This window comes from Mesocricetus auratus, unplaced genomic scaffold, assembly GCF_017639785.1.
Source record: "Mesocricetus auratus isolate SY011 unplaced genomic scaffold, BCM_Maur_2.0 Super-Scaffold_100004, whole genome shotgun sequence".
In the NCBI taxonomy this organism is placed as follows: Eukaryota; Metazoa; Chordata; class Mammalia; order Rodentia; family Cricetidae; genus Mesocricetus; species Mesocricetus auratus.
The window spans coordinates 118,877,699-118,899,681 of record NW_024429189.1 but is presented as its reverse complement, the minus strand read 5'-3'; the positions used below and the strand labels follow the sequence as shown (position 1 = coordinate 118,899,681).

Below are 21,983 nucleotides of genomic sequence, written 5' to 3'. Positions count from 1 at the left end.
GGAGTGGCATGTCTCTGCCATGGGTCACTCCACACACAGATGCTCCACGGCTCAGTTGCTTTTGCCATCTTCTGTCTACAAGCATTGAGACCTTCTGGTAGCTGGCTATAATGAATGAAGCTACAATGCACATTTTGCCACATCTTTCTATGGATGTGTACTTACAGCCTCCATTTCTTGGGTGAACAGTCAGGAGCCGAGTCCATGAGTCCACTCACAAGCCTGAGTGGGAGTGAGGGACCACTTTGCATAACCACAACAGCTGTGCCTCTCCTGAGTGGTCATGCTAAGGGTCCCTCACCTGAGTGGTCATGCTAAGGGTCCCTCACCTGAGTGGTCATGCTAAGGGTCCCTCACCTGAGTGGTCATGCTAAGGGTCCCTCACCTGAGTGGTCATGCTAAGTGTCCCTCACCTGAGTGGTCATGCTAAGGGTCCCTCACCTGAGTGGTCATGCTAAGTGTCCCTCACCTGAGTGGTCATGCTAAGGGTCCCTCACCTGAGTGGTCATGCTAAGTGGCCCCTCACCTGAGTAGTCATGCTAAGTAGCCCCTCACCTGAGTGGTCATGCTAAGGGCCCCTCACCTGAGTGGTCATGCTAAGGGTCCCTCACCTGAGTGGTCATGCTAAGGGTCCCTCACCTGAGTGGTCATGCATGCTAAGGGTCCCTCACCTGAGTGGTCATGCATGCTAAGGGTCCCTCACCTGAGTGGTCATGCTAAGGGTCCCTCACCTGAGTGGTCATGCTAAGTGGCCCCTCACCTGAGTGGTCATGCTAAGGGTCCCTCACCTGAGTGGTCATGCTAAGGGTCCCTCACCTGAGTGGTCATGCTAAGGGTCCCTCACCTGAGTGGTCATGCTAAGGGTCCCTCACCTGAGTGGTCATGCTAAGGGTCCCTCACCTGAGTGGTCATGCTAAGGGTCCCTCACCTGAGTGGTCATGCTAAGGGTCCCTCACCTGAGTGGTCATGCTAAGGGTCCCTCACCTGAGTGGTCATGCTAAGGGTCCCTCACCTGAGTGGTCATGCTAAGTGTCCCTCACCTGAGTGGTCATGCTAAGGGTCCCTCACCTGAGTGGTCATGCTAAGTGTCCCTCACCTGAGTGGTCATGCTAAGGGTCCCTCACCTGAGTGGTCATGCTAAGTGGCCCCTCACCTGAGTAGTCATGCTAAGTAGCCCCTCACCTGAGTGGTCATGCTAAGGGCCCCTCACCTGAGTGGTCATGCTAAGGGTCCCTCACCTGAGTGGTCATGCTAAGGGTCCCTCACCTGAGTGGTCATGCATGCTAAGGGTCCCTCACCTGAGTGGTCATGCATGCTAAGGGTCCCTCACCTGAGTGGTCATGCTAAGGGTCCCTCACCTGAGTGGTCATGCTAAGTGGCCCCTCACCTGAGTGGTCATGCTAAGGGTCCCTCACCTGAGTGGTCATGCATGCTAAGGGTCCCTCACCTGCGTGGTCATGCTAAGTGGCCCCTCACCTGAGTGGTCATGCTAAGTGCCCCCTCACCTGAGTGGTCATGCTAAGTGCCCCCTCACCTGAGTGGTCATGCTAAGGGTCCCTCACCTGAGTGGTCATGCTAAGGGTCCCTCACCTGAGTGGTCATGCTAAGTAGCCCCTCACCTGAGTGGTCATGCTAAGGGTCCCTCACCTGAGTGGTCATGCTAAGTGGCCCCTCACCTGAGTGGTCATGCTAAGTGCCCCCTCACCTGAGTGGTCATGCTAAGTGGCCCCTCACCTGAGTGGTCATGCTAAGGGTCCCTCACCTGAGTGGTCATGCTAAGGGTCCCTCACCTGAGTGGTCATGCTAAGTAGCCCCTCACCTGAGTGGTCATGCTAAGGGTCCCTCACCTGAGTGGTCATGCTAAGTGGCCCCTCACCTGAGTGGTCATGCTAAGGGTCCCTCACTCCTAGCCAGGTGTGTGCCACCATTGCTGCTTCATCAGGCCTGCCAACACCCGGTAGCCACGATGCATTGAAGACACTTTGAAGGAGGAAGAAGGAACAGCACCTCCCTCGTTTATTCAGCATCGACTGTGCACACAGCCTCTGCCTGTGTCGCCGCATGTGGTGCCATCCTGATCCAGTGAGCTTAATTCTATTATCATTTCCTACTCCCACAGGAGCCAAAGCCAGGCCAAAGGAGAGCAGCTGTCCCAAGACCACCATAATCCAGCCTCAGCCTCCAGTGAATGACATAGACAAGAAGGAGCATGAGGGGACGGGGAACCTCAGAGAAGGACATAGGCACTACTGTCTTGAAGGACCCCCTTTCACCATGTCACAATGATTGCTGTGAATATGAGGCCAACCTAGGCTACCTAGAAAGACCTTGTCTCAAAAAAATCTCCTGGGAGAAAAAAAAGAAGCTCTCTCACTCCATTCTGACCCTCTCAGAAGGCAGGAAAATGCTACTGGTTTCTGGCTTGCTTTCTCTCTTTTTCCTCCAGATCTATACCACCCTGCCAAGGTCTCCAACCCTACTTGCAGCCCAGGTATCCCCACCACCTCATGAAGGATCAGGGATGGTTCTGTCTGTAGAGGAAACTCATTAAAATGCTATCTTAGGGTCCTACTTTTCACAGACCCCACCCACCAGGCTGAGGGCTGTAGCCTACATGTTTAGGAAGGTGGTGTGCAGGCCTGGTGATGGTTATGGGAGCCATGGAGGGGATCGGGAAAGAGGAGGCAAAAGGCACCCCCACCCCTTGCACAGGCATTGACACCTGTGCATCCCTAGGGTTTATCCTTAATGGCTGACATGCCTTGTAGAGTCATTTTCACCATCTGCAGAGGGCTTGTCTCCTGTGATTGCTCCTACTGCCGACTGGCGCTGGGCAAGAACATTAGGGAATGGGGGAGACAAAGGTGCTGGAGAGGCTCCAACGATGGTAACATCCTGGGAGGCACCTGAGCAAGTAGTGGTCAAAGAATGGAGAGGCAGGGTAGGTGGGACACCACTTTGAGAAGCATCACTGTGTCCTTCCCAGGTCAACTTTCCTGCCAGGTCCCTGGGAATTCGTAACTGCGGATTGGCACTGAAGATCTAGCTCAGCTTCCTGCCTGTCTGTGAACGTGCATCTGTTTCTTTACATGATATATCCAGTGCTCAGAGCTTAGAGAGGAGTGGGTAGGAGACTGGACAGGACTCAGGCAGATGAGTTCAGGGCCAGCCTCACATATGTGTGTGGGCCCCTGGAAAAGTCACCTCATTTCTCTAAACCTCCCTTTCATTGGCTAGGGTTGGGGAAGCCTTGAAAGGTGAGAGAGCCCAGGGACAGAGGACATCTGTTATAGAGCCCCAGGAGTAGGATCACCAAGCTCTCTTGCCTGGTTCTGTTCTTCCCAGAGTCAATCTGAAGGGTTCGACCACACAGCAAACATCCAGACCTTTCCCAGAGAAACAGAGATCCAGGCAGGTGAGAGTTATACCACGTCTAGGGTCCCAGTAGAACCCAGGCCTCCCCTCTAACACATCGTGTCTTGGTTTCCCAGCTGCATACTGAACCTCGGAAGATGGCTGTAAGTGGCTATGAGTGTGTTCTTGAATACACAGGGACAGACTTAGAGCATGGGCCCCGTGTCAAGTGTCACCACCCATGGATTAGCTAGACGTCGGGACCTGCCAGCACTGCCTCAAAGTTGCTATTGTCCCACAGCCCAGCGGATAATGGCTGATGGAATTAGGTGACGGTGAGGGACAAGGGCATGGCCCCGGCATCCGGGCCTTCCTCCTCTGTGGTATGGATCTATGCCAGGTTGGAAGAGAGCCACCTGCCAGTCCCCATGGGCTTGAGGAACACTGGCCTGGCCAGCCTCTGTGCACAACACAGGTACTTGCATGCGCCAAACTTAGGCCCACCCACACCCACATCTGTCCCCAACTCCTACATCAGAGGCTTGCTGTGTGCAAACACGAGTGTTGTGACACATGGACACCCTGGAGTATGGATGCACAGACCCTCAGCCGCTACCCCAATGATCTCCAGGGCTGATCAACAGTAGGTCATAGGAGATGTCCAGTCTACATATTTTTTTAAATGTGGCTACTTTTGTATGATTTTTTTCATTCTAGCAGGTTATACTCATTTTCAGCACTGACTTAAAATATACACAGTAACTTAGCTTCGTGTAAATGGGCACTTAGATTTAAAAGAAGCAATTTAAAAATCATGGAGATAGGGATGTTGCTCAATGGTAGAGTACTTGCCTGGCTTGTGTGAGGCCCCTAGCACAACAAAAAAATGAAACTTAAATATGTATTAGGATCTCAAGAAATGGAAGGTGCAGATGGGAGACACTTGGACACTCTGTCCTAGTTGTGTGTAAATGGAGGGGTACATGCCTCTCTTACTAATGGCCCTTATGGTGGCCCCAGATTCCAAACCCACTGTGCATGGCCAGCCACACCCCAGCTCAGAGACACCTGGACAATTTTCTTGAGGCCTCTGAACCCCACCTGAGCTGGCTCTTTTTATGTCAGATGCTGTCTGAGCACTCCCTATGATGCCAGTCATACAAGCTTCACAGCATCCCTGCTGGGATTGGCACTGGCATAGTTGAGGAAAATGAGGCTCCTAGTTGGTGCCACGATTCAACCAAAACACACATCAATGAAGAGGCAGACTTGAGTCGAGCCAAAGCAGGCTAGCTGCAGAGCCCAAGTTTCAATCCCAGCCCTGTGTCCTGATGTGCCAATCAAGCCACTCTGAGCCTCAACTTCCCTGTCTGTGATATGTTGACAGTCACCTCCTCAACCATAAGGAAGGACTAAAAGAGGTAGCATGGAGAGACTCCTGGGGGCATGGGCTTCACATGAATAGAGACATCTTCAGGTTACCAAGACCTAGGGCACAAAGCTGAGACAGGAAAGCCTTGGACAGGAAGTGTGCCACCCTGGGCTTCTGCCATCTGCTCAGTGAATAGGGCTGACCCTACTTATCTTTCCAATGGGTTCTGGATGAGTGAGGGCAAGGAAAGAATGAAGAGTAACTATCAGCATATGCTTGCCACATTTCTAACCCACCCCAAGGCTGGGCCAGCTTCCCTTTAAGGTCTTAGACCCTAAAACCCATCAAAGGAGACCAAACATCACATGTTCATTGGCTACAAAAAGAGACGGAAACACTGGATTGTGTGAGAGTCCTCTTCCCGTTTATTACTGAGGCCCACCAGGCCTCTGCTTTCTCCTGGTCACAGAAAGCAACCGCTGGTGGCAGGTCCAGGCCCATCTGGCTCCCATCTGGGCTTCTTTGCTGGTACAGAACCATGCAGTTGAAGGCAGTTGTCAGAGTCTTGCCATGTCATTCCACCTTCAAGCCCAGCACCAGGGCATCCTGATGGGAGAAGAGAGCTGGGTAAAGAGGGGCTTGGGAGTGATGAAAGGAGTTGCCCAGGCTCAGGAACAGATGGAAGCACCCATGGCTAGGAGATGGAGCAACACTATATAAGCAAAGGCCTTGTGACCTGGAAAGTACCTGTGCCCCTCTGAGCCTTAACTTTCTCAACTGTTAAATAAGAACATGCCTTGCCACCTTCTAGAGTAGAGACAGGGCACAAAAGAAATGTCCACTTAATTTACTCCATGCTCAAAGTCTAACATGCAACAAGAAGCTTGTATTTATTGAGCACTTACTATATGCCTTCATATTTATTGTCTCAGAAAATCAGAACAGCTCTATGAGGTTGATATCCACATTTTCACCCCCATTTAAACCCAGAAATGGGGGAAGGACATAGAGAGATCATGGTGATAGAGCAAGAGAGTAGTAAAATGGAGTACCCTTTTGTGAGAGCCTAGCCAAGGACCTTGTTCTGGGACTGGAGGGATTACAGTGGTGACCCTCTGCTTTCTCCCACCCTTCCCCTCCAGGTGGCCAGAGGCCAGCTCTTGCTGATCTCCCATTGGCCGAGGTGTTAACTGACATGACCACGCCCAGGCCCTCCCTTACCTCTACTATATCCAACTCAGCCAGGTTGTAATTGATAGCCAGAAGGTCTGGGAGTGGAAGCCCAACACGGAGTACATCTGAGAAATAAACATAGGAAAACTGCTTGCGATCAATTAAGAAGCTGCCTGGAGCTGAATGGTGGGAATTAGTGTCATGATCGAGTCATGTCTGCTGGCTACACAGGCGGACAGCACCTGTCTATCTTACATTTATATTGCTAGCCAAAATCTCACTCAAGATGGGAAGACAAGGACAGAGCCCAAACTATGAGACGGGCTTTGATCTCCAAGAAGGTGACATTAAGCCTTCACTGGCCTCAATGTTTAGGCATTGGTCCTTTACTCCCAAGGCTTTGAGACCACACAGGTGGAAGCCACTTTAGTGAAGTGTGTCCTGATTCTTGGAGAAGCCTCACCATTCACCACAGGGATGTAGGCCTTCTGGAGACAATCAGTGATGAAGCCGGTTAACTCCGCCTCCTGGAAGAGACACAAGGAAACTCCAACACAGTTCAGCACCTCCTCAACCTATCCTCACCTAGGCCTGAAGAGCACAAAAGAGAACAGTAGAGACAGCAAACAGCTTGTCTAGCCAGCCTCAGATCTCGGGGCTGGGCTCTGCCACCCTTCTAATCCCTGTTCAGGTGACATGCAGGGCAATGGGTCTTGCAGCAGGAAAGGGGACACTCAGGAGGCAGGAGGCTGTGTGTGGCCAGCACTCCTGATCTGACAGAAAACTGAGAGCTCTTGCTGGCCGTGCATCCACCAGCTCTTTGGGCCCGCGAATGTGAGCTATGGCAGTGTCTACTCACAGGCTTCCAGGAGGACTCACATATCCATAAGGATAGTTGCTGATGTCATATTAGTACCTGCTTGATTGGGTGCTGTGCTGGGACCCTGTGCTGGGCGCCCTGTGTCTAAAGACTAATTGAAATAACAGCCAGGCCACTACCATGGTGACACTTTTAGAATCAATCCATAGAGTTATCCAGGTTCTATCTGGGAAAGGGAACAAGGACTCAGAAGGGACAGGTAGTGTGTCAGGAGCCCCAAAGCATATGAATGTCCTTGCTCTCTTTACTGTGGCTCCATTGAAGGGCCCGTCCCTTGTATGCTCAGTGTTGCCTTCAGATGGCTAGGCAGGAGCACTCGGAACACTCACGTTGAAGTTGCCAACTGAAGAAGACTCCCGGGACAGGCTCAGTAAACTGTAAAGGAGAGGGGAGGATGTGGGGTAGCACGGTCAAAGCCACTGAGACAGGGGCTCCTCAGCTTCACAGCCTCCACAGGTGTCCTCGCTGCATCCTGTTTGCACATTATCTGTGATGGGATGGTGACCATCACTCATTACCTCCCATTCTGTCCTCACAGCTCACAGCCCTCCTTAATGGCCTCTCGTGAACCCTGTTCTTCCAAACTCTGGGTCCTTGGTTATGTCCACAACTCCATCCACAACCCAGCAGGCCAGACTCAGATCCTTGAAGGACACAAGGGAAGTTCTTTTCCCCTCCCCAACACAGTTCCCGGGAGACACTGACACACACCAGCACCAGAACAGGCCATGGGCAGTCATCTGGACTCTGCCTGTCCACACTTCATCTTAGCACAAGACTCTGCATCTCTGCAATCATGTTAAGCCAGCCATATAGGCAGACAATCCCCAGCAGAGACAACAGCCCAGGATGAGGTCACCCAAGCATTCCATCTCTTGGTAACTGTGATTGGTCTAGCCTTACCCACAGAACCCAAACTAGACTCCAACCTTTGGTGACTATGAGAACTACTGGACCAGGAGTCCTCTTGCTGTTGGGGTCCCTTTACCACCTGGTGGGAGGAACTGTCTGAGAATTTAGGCAGCAAAGAGCTTAGCAAAGGAAGGGAGGGAGGAAGCCATATTCTTGAGAACTTTTTGTGCCTTGATCCCAATGTCCATGAGCTGAAATATTCCTTCTCAGGCTGTAAAGCAGTTCCAGCTAGAACATTGTCTCTTGCCATTGAAAGACAAAATTCAATTCATTTGAATTACTGAGATGAGTACAGGAATCAGTGAGCGGCTGGGTGTAAAACTGGATGTAAGGAGTCCTTTCCCAGAGAGTATAAGAATGAAGCAGGATAGTGGCAGTAAGGTATATGGCCACTGCTTTCCTAGAGAAAGTACACAGAGCTAAAGATACCCTGGCGGTAATAGCAATGGAGCTGGGCCCTGGCTCATTTGGAAGAAATGACAAAGACCTATGAATGGAGGGGACCAAGGTCCAAATCCAAATTCACTCTGAAAGAGCAAAGCAGAAGAGTGAAGACAGAAGAAGATTTGAGAAGGGCTCATAGTGTCAAGCTAAGATTTAAGGTAAGACCATGTAGGAAGTACAGAGCCATTGAAGGCTCTAGAGCAGGCTACATGACCAGAGCAGCCTGGTAGTGTGGGCTATGGTGGATGGATCTGGGCGGGAGCCTGGAGTTGGAAGGCAAGAAGCACCACAAGAATGGGCAAGAGGAAGAGTAGACAGTGGTCAGAGTAGTGTGGTAATAGTGGCATAGAGATGCACTTGTCCACCAGTGTGTGTTGTAAATGGTAAGGAGAGATAGAGGGTGTGAGATGGGGAATAGAGTCAGGATTATTACAGGGACGTCATCATGGGATCAAAACTCTTACCTGTCCAGAGAGGTGGCCATCTGTAGCCTGTTCTCACGCACTGAGTAGTGGATTTCCAGACCAAGGTGCTGGCATAGGGGAGGGAGCAGAGAAGACAATGGGTCCTCCATTGGCACCTCTGCCCTCTGCTTCCTGTCTTGTCCTGGAACTGAACCCAGCAGCCTTTCCACACTTCCACGCATGAACCTTCATAAACACCTGACCCATGGCTAATGTCTGCACATGGTGATAACAATTCTGAGCCTTCACTCTCTGACTAGGGTGTCCCCAGGCTTCTCAACATCAATTTCTCCCCTGCATAGCTACTGTTCAACCCTTTAAGCATCTCTCAGCCAGCCCTGGGTGTGGGGTTTCTTCAGGATTCCACAGTTCTCCTGGAGCAGGCTGACTGAGGAGTGTTGGAGGGAGAGAGGAGGCACTCAACCACCATACAGCAGGTGGTAATGCCTAAGGTCAGGTCACTCCATCTGTGTCTTGACTCTTAACTAAAATCCTAGCATCCTCCAGGCTGGGGGCATCCGCAAGAAGAGAGAGGTTACTGATGGGCCCCACTCACAGTCTCCAGGAGGAAGAGTGACTTTGGGTGCTTGCCATGTCGACGTGCTGCAAACATCTCCAGGCTACCATGGAGGTGCATCAGGCTCTTTCCAGCCTTCATGGTGACCTTGGGTGGGTTGTTTATCTTGACCTTGATCAGCAAAGGCTTTGGTTTGTGATACATCTTGGCTACCTGCAAAGACCAAGAGCAAGGCATATTCTCAGAGCCAGTCCTTGGACTTCAGCCCAAGGGTGTCTCAGGAAGTAGCTGGTTTCTGCTGGAAGTCCAATATGCAAAGACCTGGTTGTTCCTCTTAGGAAAGGAACGGGGCAAAACATGACATTTTAGCTATTTCTGTGATGAGCACAGGACTCACAAGATACTAGGGCTGAGCTGTATAGGCTGAACCCAGAGGGTGCTTCTGTGGAAAGGTTGTCTCCACAATGGGCGAAGGGCATGCACACTTTGAACAGCTGCCTCCCAAGCCAGTCCCCTTTGCCTGGAGGTCAACGTGAGTGCAGTGGTCACAGGGGCCTGGGGCACTCACCTGCGGGATGAAGCCAGCCAGTGTCCTAGTGGTTTGTGACAGCTTACCAACCTGCAATTCAAAGTCAGAGTGGACACTGTGCAAGGTCCAGTTATCCCGACATCCACCTCTCTGCCTCAGGAGGGTGGGGCCTCAGAGTCTTTCTTCGCCTGCACACACAACTGTGCTCAACTAAGGAAGGAACCTCCAGCCCCCAACCATCATTTACACACCCAAGCTCCCGTGGCTCCCGACCCTTGTTGTCAAATGCTGAGGAAATGCTGCATGGAAAAGCAGGAAGTTAGATGGGAGAATGGCCAGGTATGGTGGACAAGAGGGCAAGGCTGGTTCAGAGACAGACAGGCAGATGGAAGGGGGACAGAACATCAGATGAGCGGTGGGGTGGGGGAGGGTGGGCAGAGGGAGTGCCGGTGGGCGGAATGGAGTGCTGAGCGGAAAGCACACGGTGCCTGGGGAGAAGACAGGTGGACTGTTTGGTGAGAAGATGGACGGACAGTGAGAGGATGGGTGCTAAGATGCTGTGATGGAGCAGTGGAAAAGGGGGAAGGATGCACAGGTTGGAACCCAGCTGAATGAGCAGGTGAGTGGCAGAAAGGACCATGGCAAGAGCTGTGTGGTTACGGTGATGGAGTGGCACACTTCTCCCCCGTCTGTGGCGCTGACGGTATGACGTGACAGAAGGATGAACCAGGTCGTGAAGACACAGTGGGTGGGTGATGATTTGGGTAAAAGTGAGGTAGTGGCTGCCAGGGCATGAGAAATGTAGGAAAAGGGGTGCCGGGGCGACTCAGAGGGTGAGACCTCTTGCCACACAAGCCTTGGCCTGATCCCAGTCCCCGAAACCCACAGTGGAAGGAAAGAACCAACTTCAGAAAGCTGCCCTCTGACCTCCAATGTGCATGGTTTTACGACTTTTGAAAAAGTGGAGGTGGGTCACTAAATGGTTGGTTGTACGGACAGTCAGCTGTCCAGATGAGTAGACACAGGTCACTTGAGCAAAGGAGTGAGTGGCAGGCAGGGGCCATTGAAGCCCCAAACAGCCCCACATCTCCCGTGCTGGTTCTGCATCTGACCCCTGTGTCGTTCCCAGGTACAGCAGGCAGGCAGAGCCTGTCACTCCAGAAGCAAAGCAGGGGAGTGCAGTGGTGGCTCACCCTCTTGTCCTTGAGGTTCACATCCAAGGACTTCTGCAGAAGGGCCAGCTCGGCTGTGAGAAAGGAGGCTGAGAGCAGCAGCTGTGAGCCCTTGGCCGAGCCCTCGGGGAACTCCGGGACTGACCCATCAGCAGCAAGCTGGATAACCTGGCTTTCCTGAAGCTGCACCACAGGCTGGGATACAACAGGAGGGACACTCAGCCAGGCGGGAATGAAGCCAGGGGAGTCTTTGTTCTCCAACCACGGGGCTCAGGTCAGACCTCAAGTCAGCAAGACATTATTAGGGCAGAGCAGGTTGCAGGTGGGAAGATGAGAGCATCAGTCACTAGGTCCCGAGCAGTATCTCCTAAGAGTGACTCTGACTCTGGCTTGGGCCCTTATGTGTGCAAAGCATGATATGAACCCTTCCACATCATTCTCACAAGCAAGGAGATCAGCCCCAGCATGGCAGGAGGAAAACCACTCTGGGGGTGACTTCCTGGCCCTTTCATCTACATTCTTGCAAGAGGCTTGCTCATGTGTGTGAGGACCCAACTCTGCCACTAACTCACTGCAGAAGCCTTTCCTTGTCTCAGTGACCCATCTATACAATGTCAGGATACAGCCACTCTCTGAGAAACAGTCCTGTAAGAGACGAGATAGAAGCCACCAGCCCTAGCAGCCTCACTTTGAGCAGGGTGAGAGGGAGGTCCCCATAGCCAGGCTCCTCCTACTCATCACCTCTCAGCCACCTGTCGGATAGAATCAGCCCCACCAGCCCCCCACCAAGTCTGAGCTCAGCACCATGGTGATCCTCATACTTACACTAAAGTCCAACTGGATGTGACTTGATGTGGTGGCTGGTGGGGCTGTCAAGGCATATTTGACAGAGCCCATCTGGTTCACGGGCATGGAATCTGTGGAGAAGAGGTTCCACTCAGATGGCACCAGCCCCATGAGCAGCTAGAAAAGCCAGAAGCAGCCACCGCTCCTGAGCCATCATGTCCCTCTGTGCGACCCAAGAAGTGACTTAGACCTTGGTAACCTTTTGTTCCTCTGGCCCAGAGCCTGGGAATTCATTCACTGGGGCTCTTGCCACAGTAATGAGACATGTGAGGTTGGAATTACGAGATGTTCTCATGTGAGTACACTGAGGCTGGGGGAAGTGGGCAGCTTCTCCCAGACCCCACTGCTAAGGTCACCAAGGCAGGAAGGGATCTTCAAGCTCAGTCATTACATTTATTTCTCCCACCCTGGGGGGCCCTGTGAGCCCCAAATGGTAGAGACAGATGACCTCTTCAGGATTCAGGAATGCCCAGCCAAGACGACTTATTAGGTCATGAGGTCTGGGGTTGTCTGCGGAGCGGCTGTCTTGGAATTCAGGTAGAGAAACGAAAGGACCCAGGCGCTCTGTGGGGTTTCAGGCCTCTCCTCTAGACAGTGTGGGAACATCATGATCTCAGCCCCCTCTTGTCCTGGAAACATCCATGTGAATGGAGGGTACTGGCATTGGAACCCGGCTAATGTGGCATCCTGTGTGGAAGAGGGATGTCCTCACCAGTCAACTTGATCCATTTCTTGTTCACATACACCAAGACAGCATCGATGGCTGGACACATCTACAAGCAAAGGAGACACAAACCTGAGTGGGTTGCACAAACAGGGAGAGTCCATAATCCACAGGGAATCCTAAGGACCCCAGCAGGGCAAGGCCTGGAGCTGGGGTGATGGTTGCTGAGGCCTAAGTCATGGGACCATCAACAGCAGAGCCTGCACACCCAAAAATTACCAAGGACTCATTTCCTGTGGCTGGCCTGGGACTGAGCAGGGGTGTCAAGCTGGAGCACACCACTGTTGTTGCCTATACTTGTGCTTGTGGCAGACCCTGCTAGATGATCATTGCACTTCTTCTCCTGAGCCAGCCATAGACACTGAACTTTCTTTAGCCACTATCAGCCCATCAAGGTCCCTGCCTAAGGGCAAACTCACTGGCTGCCCTGGACGCAGTAGTTGCACCAAGAAGGGATGGAGGATTGCTCAGGGACACTCACCAGGCCAGGGAGGACCTTGTGCAGGGTGCTGTCCACAAACTTGCTGATGGCCTTGCTGAAACGCGGGCATGGGGAGCAGGTGAACAATGCATCAATGACACCAAGTTAGACAAGGGACACAAAGGGGCACGGTTATAGTTCAGTGGCTCAGGAAGTGGAATGATGGGGAGGGGCAGCGAGGACCACCATGCTCTCAGACACAGGACTCCTTACTTGTTAGGCAGATTGGTTTTCACGCTGACCAGGACGACTTCACAGCCCTCACTCCTGAACATGGGGGTGCCTGTCTCCTCATCCTTCAGAAGCCGATTGGTGGCTGTGATGTTCAGGACCACGTTGATCTCCATGTTCCCTCCTGTGAAGCTAGAACACCAAGCAGACAGGCAGGCACTGTTGGTATCTCTGCTTCAGGGACTACTATGCCCACTCCCTTTGCCCACAACCTCAGCATCTAAGAAGGGAGAATCCCACATGGTAAAAAAACAGGATGGGGCCTTTCCACTCCCCTCTTACTTTTATGACCTCTGACCCATCTGAAACACTGGTCAACTGTAATCACCTCCCTGGAGCCTCCCTGACCACTCCCTCCACTGCCTGGTCCTGTCCCCTGCTACCAATGATTCGGGCTCTGGCTCTGCTCCACCTGGTCTCCATTAAAGTAGAACCCAAGTCTACAATCACCTCAGATTCCAGCACCCACATAATAAGCAGTGGGTACTCAGCAAATTGCGTGGAAGGTGGAAACAAGGGGACAGTCTACTTCCCACACCAACCTCTTGCCAGTGATGGTCATGCCTGTGGACACACACTGGAAGATGCCCACTCCAGGTACGAAGTTCAGTGTGATGACAGGTTCCAGGACATCCTTTACCTTCATACTTGGAGACATGCACAGTGATGAGAACCGAGAAGACAAGACCCAGGCCCTCAAATGCTCCTCCACCCTCTACCACCTCACTAGAAGGTCTCAGTAAACTTCTATCCCACATCTGATATGTAAACCACAGGCTTAGGCTTGAACCATCTATGTACTGAAAACCCTCATGTGTGAAGGGAGACACATGGCTGACTCTATGTGACCTTGCACTATTGTTCTCTTTCCCTCTTTTGTCCTCAGGCTCTCAACAACAAATTAGAAAGAATGGACAGGATCCAAGTTTCTCAACAGTGTCACCTTTGGTGTTTGGGGCTTAGTAATAGCTCTGATCTCAGCTCATGTATACTAAGTGCAGTATCCTGTTCCTTTGCAAGTTGAGACAACCAAAAGCGTCTCTAGGCAAATGCCTCCCTAGAGGCACTGCCACCTCTGGTTCAGAAACATTTAAAAATCATAACTGCAAAGATGTGGCACACATACCTCCATCTGCCCATCCTGAGCTCTTGATAGACACAGCTAACCTATCCTATTCATCTAAATCCAGATAGTGTCTCAGAATGCTCCCCAGGACAGCAGTAGGGGAAGCCCCAACCAGCCATGATGGTGTTTGCAAGGAGCCCTTTCTCCCCATTCCTGGATTACTGTCAACACCTTTCCAACCCCACCATTAGAAAACTTCTTTCCACTTGATTTCATGTATATTTAGTTGAAGATGGAGGTTTCTGTTCTACCTAGTCCCACAGCCGCTTTGCCCAAATAAACACACAGAGACTTATAATAATCTATAAACTGTTGGCCAATGGCTAGGGCCTCTTACTGGTTAGCTCTCTCTTAACTATTAACCCATAACTAATCTATGTTTTTCTACATGGCCTTATCATACCAGAGAACACCTGGCATGTTCTATCTTCCCAGTCTCTACATAGCATCTCATGGCCTTTTTCTCCTTTCTCTCCAGCATTCTCCTCATCTCCTAGTCCCACCTATCTTCCCGCTTCTACTGGTCAATCAGTGTTTTATTTATCAACCAACAAGAGAAACATATATACAGAAGGAGATCCTCCATCATTTAGTTAGCTCACTTTTTCCTCTGAATGACTCTAGGCAGGAATGGTTCTCAGTGCATGACTGAGAAATCCCAGGCCAAAGCAGGAAAAATGCCTGCCTATATCAGGCCCCACCATGCCTTGTCCTCCCTGTGGACCCCCTGCTTACTTGCTGAGGCCTTTAATGGCCTTTCCCCCCGGCTGTGGATTGCTAGCCTCAGCGGCCATCTTCTCCAGGATGTGACTCTCTTCCATTGCACTCTGAACCTCTGGAGGAGAAAGGGTGACAACTGACTCTTACACAGAAGGGGACAGCTGCCAGGAGGAGGTGGCAAATGTTACCTGGTCCTTGGAGGAAGAATGGGACTCTTCACTGGAAGTGAAGACACAGCAAGCAGTCAGGCAGAGGTGTGGCAAGGGCAGAGATAGGGAAGGGAGTGGCCGGGGTGGGAGACTGAGACAGTGGGGGTTGAGGCTGGGGATGCTGAGGCAGGGCTAGGTAAGGAGAGAGAGGAAGGGAGGGAAGAAGAAAGGAGGGGACAGGGAACAGACCAGGAGTAAGGACAGCAAGAGTCTAGCTAAAGGGTGAGGAGGTATACACAGAGCACAACTATGGAGACCTGGAAGGACAGCATAGGAAGTGACCAGACAGCTCCTCTCAGAAATGGTTACAATAGATTTGAGCCCAGCACCAAGAGATGCTGATTTCCCAGGACTGGGGTGTCCAAACTTCAAGTGGTACCCAGTTAGAAACAGCCCATCAGAGCCACAGCCTAATTTTCAGAGAGGGAGCAAATACTGAATAAGCCGCCATTGACCTCTTGCACCTGAACTTAACTCTTTCATGGAGCGGGGCACAGGGTGAAAAATGAGTCACAATTCCTGGAGGAGGTTACTCCCACATATCACTCCACCCTGCCAGGGAAAACTGGTCACCTTGTTTGTATCCTCTATATTTACAGGTACACAAACAACACGGACAGGGCACAGGACTTGCCTGTGGTCACACTGCAAGCTGTCAAAGCCACACCTGTCACTTCCACAGCCCACACATGGGCATCAGCCCCTTCCATTGGAGTGAAGGAAGGACTAGAAGGAAGCAGGATTTCTGAGTCTACATCTAACTTGAGGAGGCTTGGAGAGCTGGTTCATTTTCTCTTGGCCTCCACTTTCCCTTCTGTAGAATGGAAGGTTAAGAGTAGCTTGTTGCTTCTAGACTGTCTTTGCAGATGGTAGATGCTCAAGCCCTGCAGACTTGAGAAATCACTATCTATCACCTGCCCCATGTCTCCCTGGCCCCACTCACCATGGTTCATGATGTCCATGCCCAACCTCAGAAGAGCCCCAGGGTCAGCTCGAGTGCCAGCCAGCAGGCCACAGAGGACCAGACACAGGATCCACAGCATGCCTCCACCTGTGCAGAGGGCATGGAGCCACTTCAGGGAGTGTACTCTTCATAAATTCCTCTTTCCTGTGGACTAAAGCCAGCCTGCCACATGGGGAGTGGGAGGGTCAGCTGCAGATCAGTACGAGTTCAAGTGCAGCTCAGTGCCCACAGCTCTGGGCCTGCAGGGGAGCTCGAACACATCTGCATCAAGTAGTTCTTCCTGCAGTGTGAACAGAACCACTGAGTCCCTCACTTGCTCCAGCCCAGCCTCTCCTACCTTTGGAGTCTAAAACTCCAACTCAACCCCTGGAGGTCCCCTGAGACATACTCTTGCTGATAAGGAAACTGAGTGACACAAGAAGCCTCATAGCTAGAGAATGGCAAGCTGAGTGATGACCTCCTAGCTTGGTCCCTCACTGTTCTCAAGAAAGCCACGCTCTACACTGGCCCTCCAGGAACCTCTACTTACCAGCTCCTGAAGTTGTCCCAGCAGGGGCCACGTGTGCAGTCCTGGCTTGAGCTCTGACTGAAAGGAATCAAGGAGGGAGGGGCCACATAGCTGGCCTGTGTCTGCCTAGAGGGGGGCTGCCATCTGGATGCACTACAGCACACACAAGTCATGGGTCTCCCAAACCCACAATCGAACCTCCCCTGGGCATACCTTCCCAGCCCAGGTATGAAATGAACCCGTATCCACTCATTCATTCACGTATTGATTCACTTATTTGTTCATTAATTCATTCATCCATCAGATCATCTATTGGCTCCTATGTTCACTTGTTCACTCATCCATTCATTCCTACATATATCTACACATTCATCTATTCATTCATCCTTACATTCGCTCCTCCATTTACTCCTTCACTCATCCACCAGTTCATTCATTCACTCATTTATTCATCCATCCACTCATCTGTTCATCCATCCATTTATCCATCTACCCACTCATCTGTTCATTCATTCTTTCACTCACCCACTAGCTCATGCATTCGTTTATTTATTCATCCATCCACTCGTCTGTTCATCCATCCATTTATCCATCTACCCACTCATCTGTTCATTCATTCTTTCACTCACCCACCAGTTCATTCATTCACTCATTTATTCATCCATCCACTCGTCTGTTCATCCATCCATTTATCCATCTACCCACTCATCTGTTCATTCATTCTTTCACTCACCCACCAGCTCATGCATTCGTTTATTTATTCATCCATCCACTCGTCTGTTCATCCATCCATTTATCCATCTACCCACTCATCTGTTCATTCATTCTTTCACTCACCCACCAGTTCATTCATTCACTCATTTATTCATCCATCCACTCGTCTGTTCATCCATCCATTTATCCATCTACCCACTCATCTGTTCATTCATTCTTTCACTCACCCACTAGCTCATGCATTCGCTCATTTATTCATCCATCCACTCGTCTGTTCATCCATCCATTTATCCATCTACCCACTCATCTGTTCATTCATTCTTTCACTCACCCACTAGCTCATGCATTCGTTTATTATTATTCATCCATCCACCCATCCAGCTCCCACTTATGGCATAATGCTGCAAGGTAGCCCCAGCAGACAGCCCTGCCACTTCTGGATCTGAAAGTCGGGAGGGCAAGTTGATGACAACGTGGTCAGAGGGCACCTAAGGAGCCTGGGACCCAGAAGATGTAAGCGGAAGAGTCTGAAGAACAGCCCTATAGGTCCCTAAGTGAAGTGAAATCTATCAAACTCTAAGACCACATGAGCTAAGGGTTCTCCAGCCCCTGTGAATCACACGTGTGTGCCCCAAGCAAGCGCTCATGGCTGCCACTCCAGGGCAAAGCTTTCTGAAAGTTGCCGCAAGGCTCTGTACAAGGACAAAAGAGCTCCGAAAAGTCTCCTCCAATCTCAGCCACCCCACAGGTGGTCAGACAGCCCTGCCAGAAGACTTCCCATTCCCAGGCCAGGGCCAATGCCAAGCTTCACTGCTGACTCAGGCAGAGTTTGCACCATGTTAGAGCAAAAAGGCCATGCTGTGTTCCCAGGAGACATGGAGATAACAGGGTTCTGGTTTTGATTGCACTTCTGCCTGAGTTCTGCCTCCCTTGTACAATCCCTGCCTCCAGTTACCTCCCATTTACCTGCCCTCAAGGGTCCCTTTCAGCCCTCACCTCCACCACCAGCAAGCTTCCTGTCCCACTCACGTCCTCAAAGCCCTCAAAACCAGTAGGAACAAACCACTGTGCTGCCCTGCTGCCCACGCCAGCCCTTGAGACCCAGTTGAGCTCTCAGCCTCCATAGCTCAGTCTAGGCTTCCCTCCTTCCTCTCCACGGGCCCCTGGATGGAGTCACAGGGGCCTGCTGACTCTGCTGCCCACTTGGCTACCCTGAGCCCTATGTGCTTGAAGACAGCTACCTGTGAATGAGAGCATCAGACAGGGTACAAGGACATAGACACAAGCCCTACATCCCCCATTCGCTGAACAACTACAGAGAAGTTCCTTCCCTCCCGCAACCTCAGCTTTTTCATTTGTAAAATGTCAGTTTTACAAACTTGAGACACTCAAGGAAGAGCCACAGGTCGGGGACTGTCCTTACCTTGCCAAGCTTGGGAAAGTCCTGTAGCTGACTGCCCCTTGCCTCCAATCCTGTGATGAGGGAACCCTTATATTCTGGAGCCTGATTAGCTGCTTGGATAATTAAGGGCTTAATAAGGGGTAGATAATTATCTAGAGTCACAGAGAACAGGAGACCCAGAGCTCACGTGAGCATTTGTTCTGTTCCAACACAAATAGCACAGAAGAAGAGAGTGTCTGGGGAGCCCAAGGGCTGCACTAAGACCAGTATTAGAGACAGATGTGACTGTCCCCGGGGACACCCGGCCCCTGCTGTTCCCTCTCTCTAACTTATACCTTCCCCAACGTTGAACACACAGTAAATACACACTCATGACTCTAAGCACCTACTGTGTTCCAGGCCTGTGCAGGGCACGGGGGTGAGCACAGGGAGTGAGACCGTCGGGGTTCCTATCCCGAAATGGGCACTGTGCAAGTCACCGGCCCAAGTCCACATCGTTCCTGAGAGAGGTAAGGCAGGTAGAGCCACTCAGTCACAGGGGTAGGACAGATGGAAGGACAAGGTGCTATGGGGACGGGGAGATCCCTGAGCAGGGACGTTGCTGCTGATGCCTGAGGGAGCCATGCCTCTAGTGGGCAGGTACAAAGACCAGGAGATACTGGATGGACCTGGGGGAACTGTCCCTGAGATTCTCATCTTGTGGGGACTTGAGAAGATAGTGATTAAGTATTCTAGGAGGAACCCTCCTAGAAGTCCTATTGGGACATGATAAGGGAGTCCTGTGCCCATGAAGGCAGAAATGACTCCAGGGTCATAGGCCTCCAAGTGCCCAGCTTCAACTTTGGTTCCCAGGAGTTCCTGGAAAGGCCTAGCCTGCAGATACTTCAAGGGTCACTACACTTGGTGAATGATTCAAAGAGCTGATGAGGCCTGGGGTTTTCATGTTCCCCTCCTCAGGGAACCCACAGTCTGGAACTTGGCCCCTGGGCACTTGGGGCCTTGAGTAGATGAGACCTGCTGAGGTCATGGCAGGGTTGATACAAGGCAAGAAGCAGCTTCAGTCAGCCTGCCCAGGCTCCACCTTGATCTGCAAGGTGCAACGAGCATCTCTCTGTCCCTACCACCGACCCCACCACACACACAATGGCCCACACGAAACACCCACTGTCCCTCGGCCAGACTGGGTACTTGGGAAGGTAAAGGATGGCAAATGGAAGGACGCCACCGTGCGAAGACACAACAAACCCTTTATGGGGTTAAGGGATTTAAAGCCCCATCCCAGACGCTGTCCTACCAAGTCCTGTTGCCCTGGCAGCTCTCTCTATTCCTTAAGCTACAATTTCCTCCAATCTAAGGGCAGAACTTTATGATTCAGGCAGTGATAAGCAACTATCTCTTGATCAGCTCAGCTGGGGCCAGAGTCAAAACTACACAGCTAGGTAAGCACTTTGACAATACCTCCCTTTTTCATATAGAGAAACTGGGGCTCAGATAGGACAAGCCATTTGCCCAAAATCACACAGCTAGTAGGCGTCCTGGCTAGGAGTTGCCTCTGCGTCCAAGATCTCCAGAACCCAGCCAAAACCAGCCAACACACACCTAATGGGCTCCCGCCCACTTTTCTGACTTCCCTTCACTGTGTCCTCTGCCAGGACTCTTACAACTTGTCCCATCACTGCCCGAAGCCCAGTCACGCTTCTCGGCCAGTGGATTTCCTCCTCCAGAGAGCTTTCTGTGTCTTTCCCCTCCCTCCTCTCAGACTCCCAAGACTCCACATCCTCGTTCCTTCCCCTCAAGCTCCCAAGGACCCAGCAAGGGCGATTCAAGGCCAACAGCCCCCTCCACCCCAGATGACTCCCGCACATGGCTCCAGCACACACATAGACAAGCAATTCACCCCTTGAAAACTTACTATGCACCTGCTGTATGCTGAACTCTGGGAAGGGTCAGAGTGAGTGGAGGATCAAGTGTGAAAGAAGACCCTGCTGTCTAGCTCATCTACTCCAATAATCACAGACTGCTGTTGAAGGACATCAGAGTGACCTGAAAAGAGCCTTGAGGGCAATACACTGCAGGACCTAGCCTCTGTGACTAGGCAAGGCCACATAAGAGCTGGTGCCCTGAAGACATCAGGCTCTGGCGAGCACAGCCACAGAGAGCAGAGGGGCATCAAAGGCCTCAGAGGATGTGTGTGGGCTCCAGGCTGAAAGCTAAAAGGGGGACAATGGCATGTTTGTCAAGGAGCCAGACCTGAGCTGCCCTCTGCTCCATGGTATCATGCAGCAGTTTGCCACTGCTCTGCTTTAAGGCACTCGTCTGTGCTGAGTGTGAACCACCTCAGTCTCCACAAAGCGGTGTGGCTTCCTGCTGGGGTGCCTACTGATGTGCTCTGTGGTTCTCTCTTCCACTGGCCCCTCCCTGTGGCACTCACCACACCTTTCATCACCCAGTGCCCAGCAGGCACCTAGCTGAATACTTGCATGATGGCATTTAGGGATAGGAGAGTTTGATTAGTTTTATCATTTTTCTCTCAAAGGAACATGTTCTAGAACTAGGTGTGTCATGGATACAAAGCCTGGTGGGAAGAAAGGAATAATAGAAGAAGCAGATTGATAAGAAGGAAGATGATGAATAATGAAGGGGGAGGGAGAAGTATTTAGGTGGATGGGTGAATGGATGCATAGAAGGTGCATGGATGAATGCATGCATGCATGAATAGATGGATGCCTGGCTGGCTGGATGCACAAATGAATATAAGGGTATATGAATTGATAAGTGGGCGGATGAACTACTGAATGGAAGTACATATGATGTGTGGAAAGATGGATGGATAATTGTATTAGTAGGTGGACTGGGTGGGCAAGGTGGCATGCACCTGTAATGCCAGCACTTGGGAAGGTAAGGCAAGAAGAAGCTCATAAATTCAGTGCCAACCTGTAAATATTATAGTAAGATCCTGTCCTTAAAACAACAAAAATACAAGTGGGGTGGATAGATGAAGGGACGGATAAATGAAAGGAAGAGAAGAGAATGATGGGCAGGTTGGACCATGCATATTGAGCTCATGATCTTTCTCTATGTCATTAACTTCCTTATGTGCTTGGGTTATGTTGCGGCTTGAATACGAACTTTCTAAATGTTCTCCACTCTCAACAGGAGCTGCTCCTGTCACCATGCCTTCCCTTCCATGATGGGCAGTCTCCTGAAACCTGAAGCAGAGTCTCTTCCTGTAAGTTGCTTT

General features: G+C 51.3%; 1 protein-coding gene across 1 annotated transcript; it reads right to left on the bottom strand.

Annotated features, from left to right (window-relative positions):
- Positions 1–5,128: 5,128 nt before the first annotated feature.
- Positions 5,129–13,745, bottom strand: Bpifb6 (BPI fold containing family B member 6). Its single transcript, XM_013125233.3, has 13 exons — positions 13,642–13,745; positions 13,082–13,231; positions 12,869–12,923; positions 12,376–12,436; positions 11,643–11,734; positions 10,839–11,012; positions 9,685–9,735; positions 9,156–9,329; positions 8,600–8,667; positions 7,109–7,154; positions 6,363–6,426; positions 5,948–6,024; positions 5,129–5,332 (listed from the first exon to the last, which is right to left on the bottom strand). The coding sequence occupies exons 1-13, from the start codon at positions 13,743–13,745 to the stop codon at positions 5,300–5,302; spliced, it is 1,149 nt and encodes a 382-aa protein (XP_012980687.2). The 3' UTR covers positions 5,129–5,299.
- Between the last annotated feature and the right edge of the window lie 8,238 nt (positions 13,746–21,983).

Excerpts from the sequence above, each read along its gene's own strand:
- Bpifb6 (XM_013125233.3), bottom strand. The coding sequence starts at position 13,745 with ATGAAGGTAAAGGATGTCCTGGAACCTGTCATCACACTGAACTTCGTA. Across the intron at positions 11,735-12,375 it reads GAAATGGATCAAGTTGACTG|ATTCCATGCCCGTGAACCAG; the intron begins GTGAGGACATCC and ends TCTTCTCCACAG. Across the intron at positions 6,427-7,108 it reads CTTCAGTTGGCAACTTCAAC|GAGGCGGAGTTAACCGGCTT; the intron begins GTGAGTGTTCCG and ends TGTCTCTTCCAG.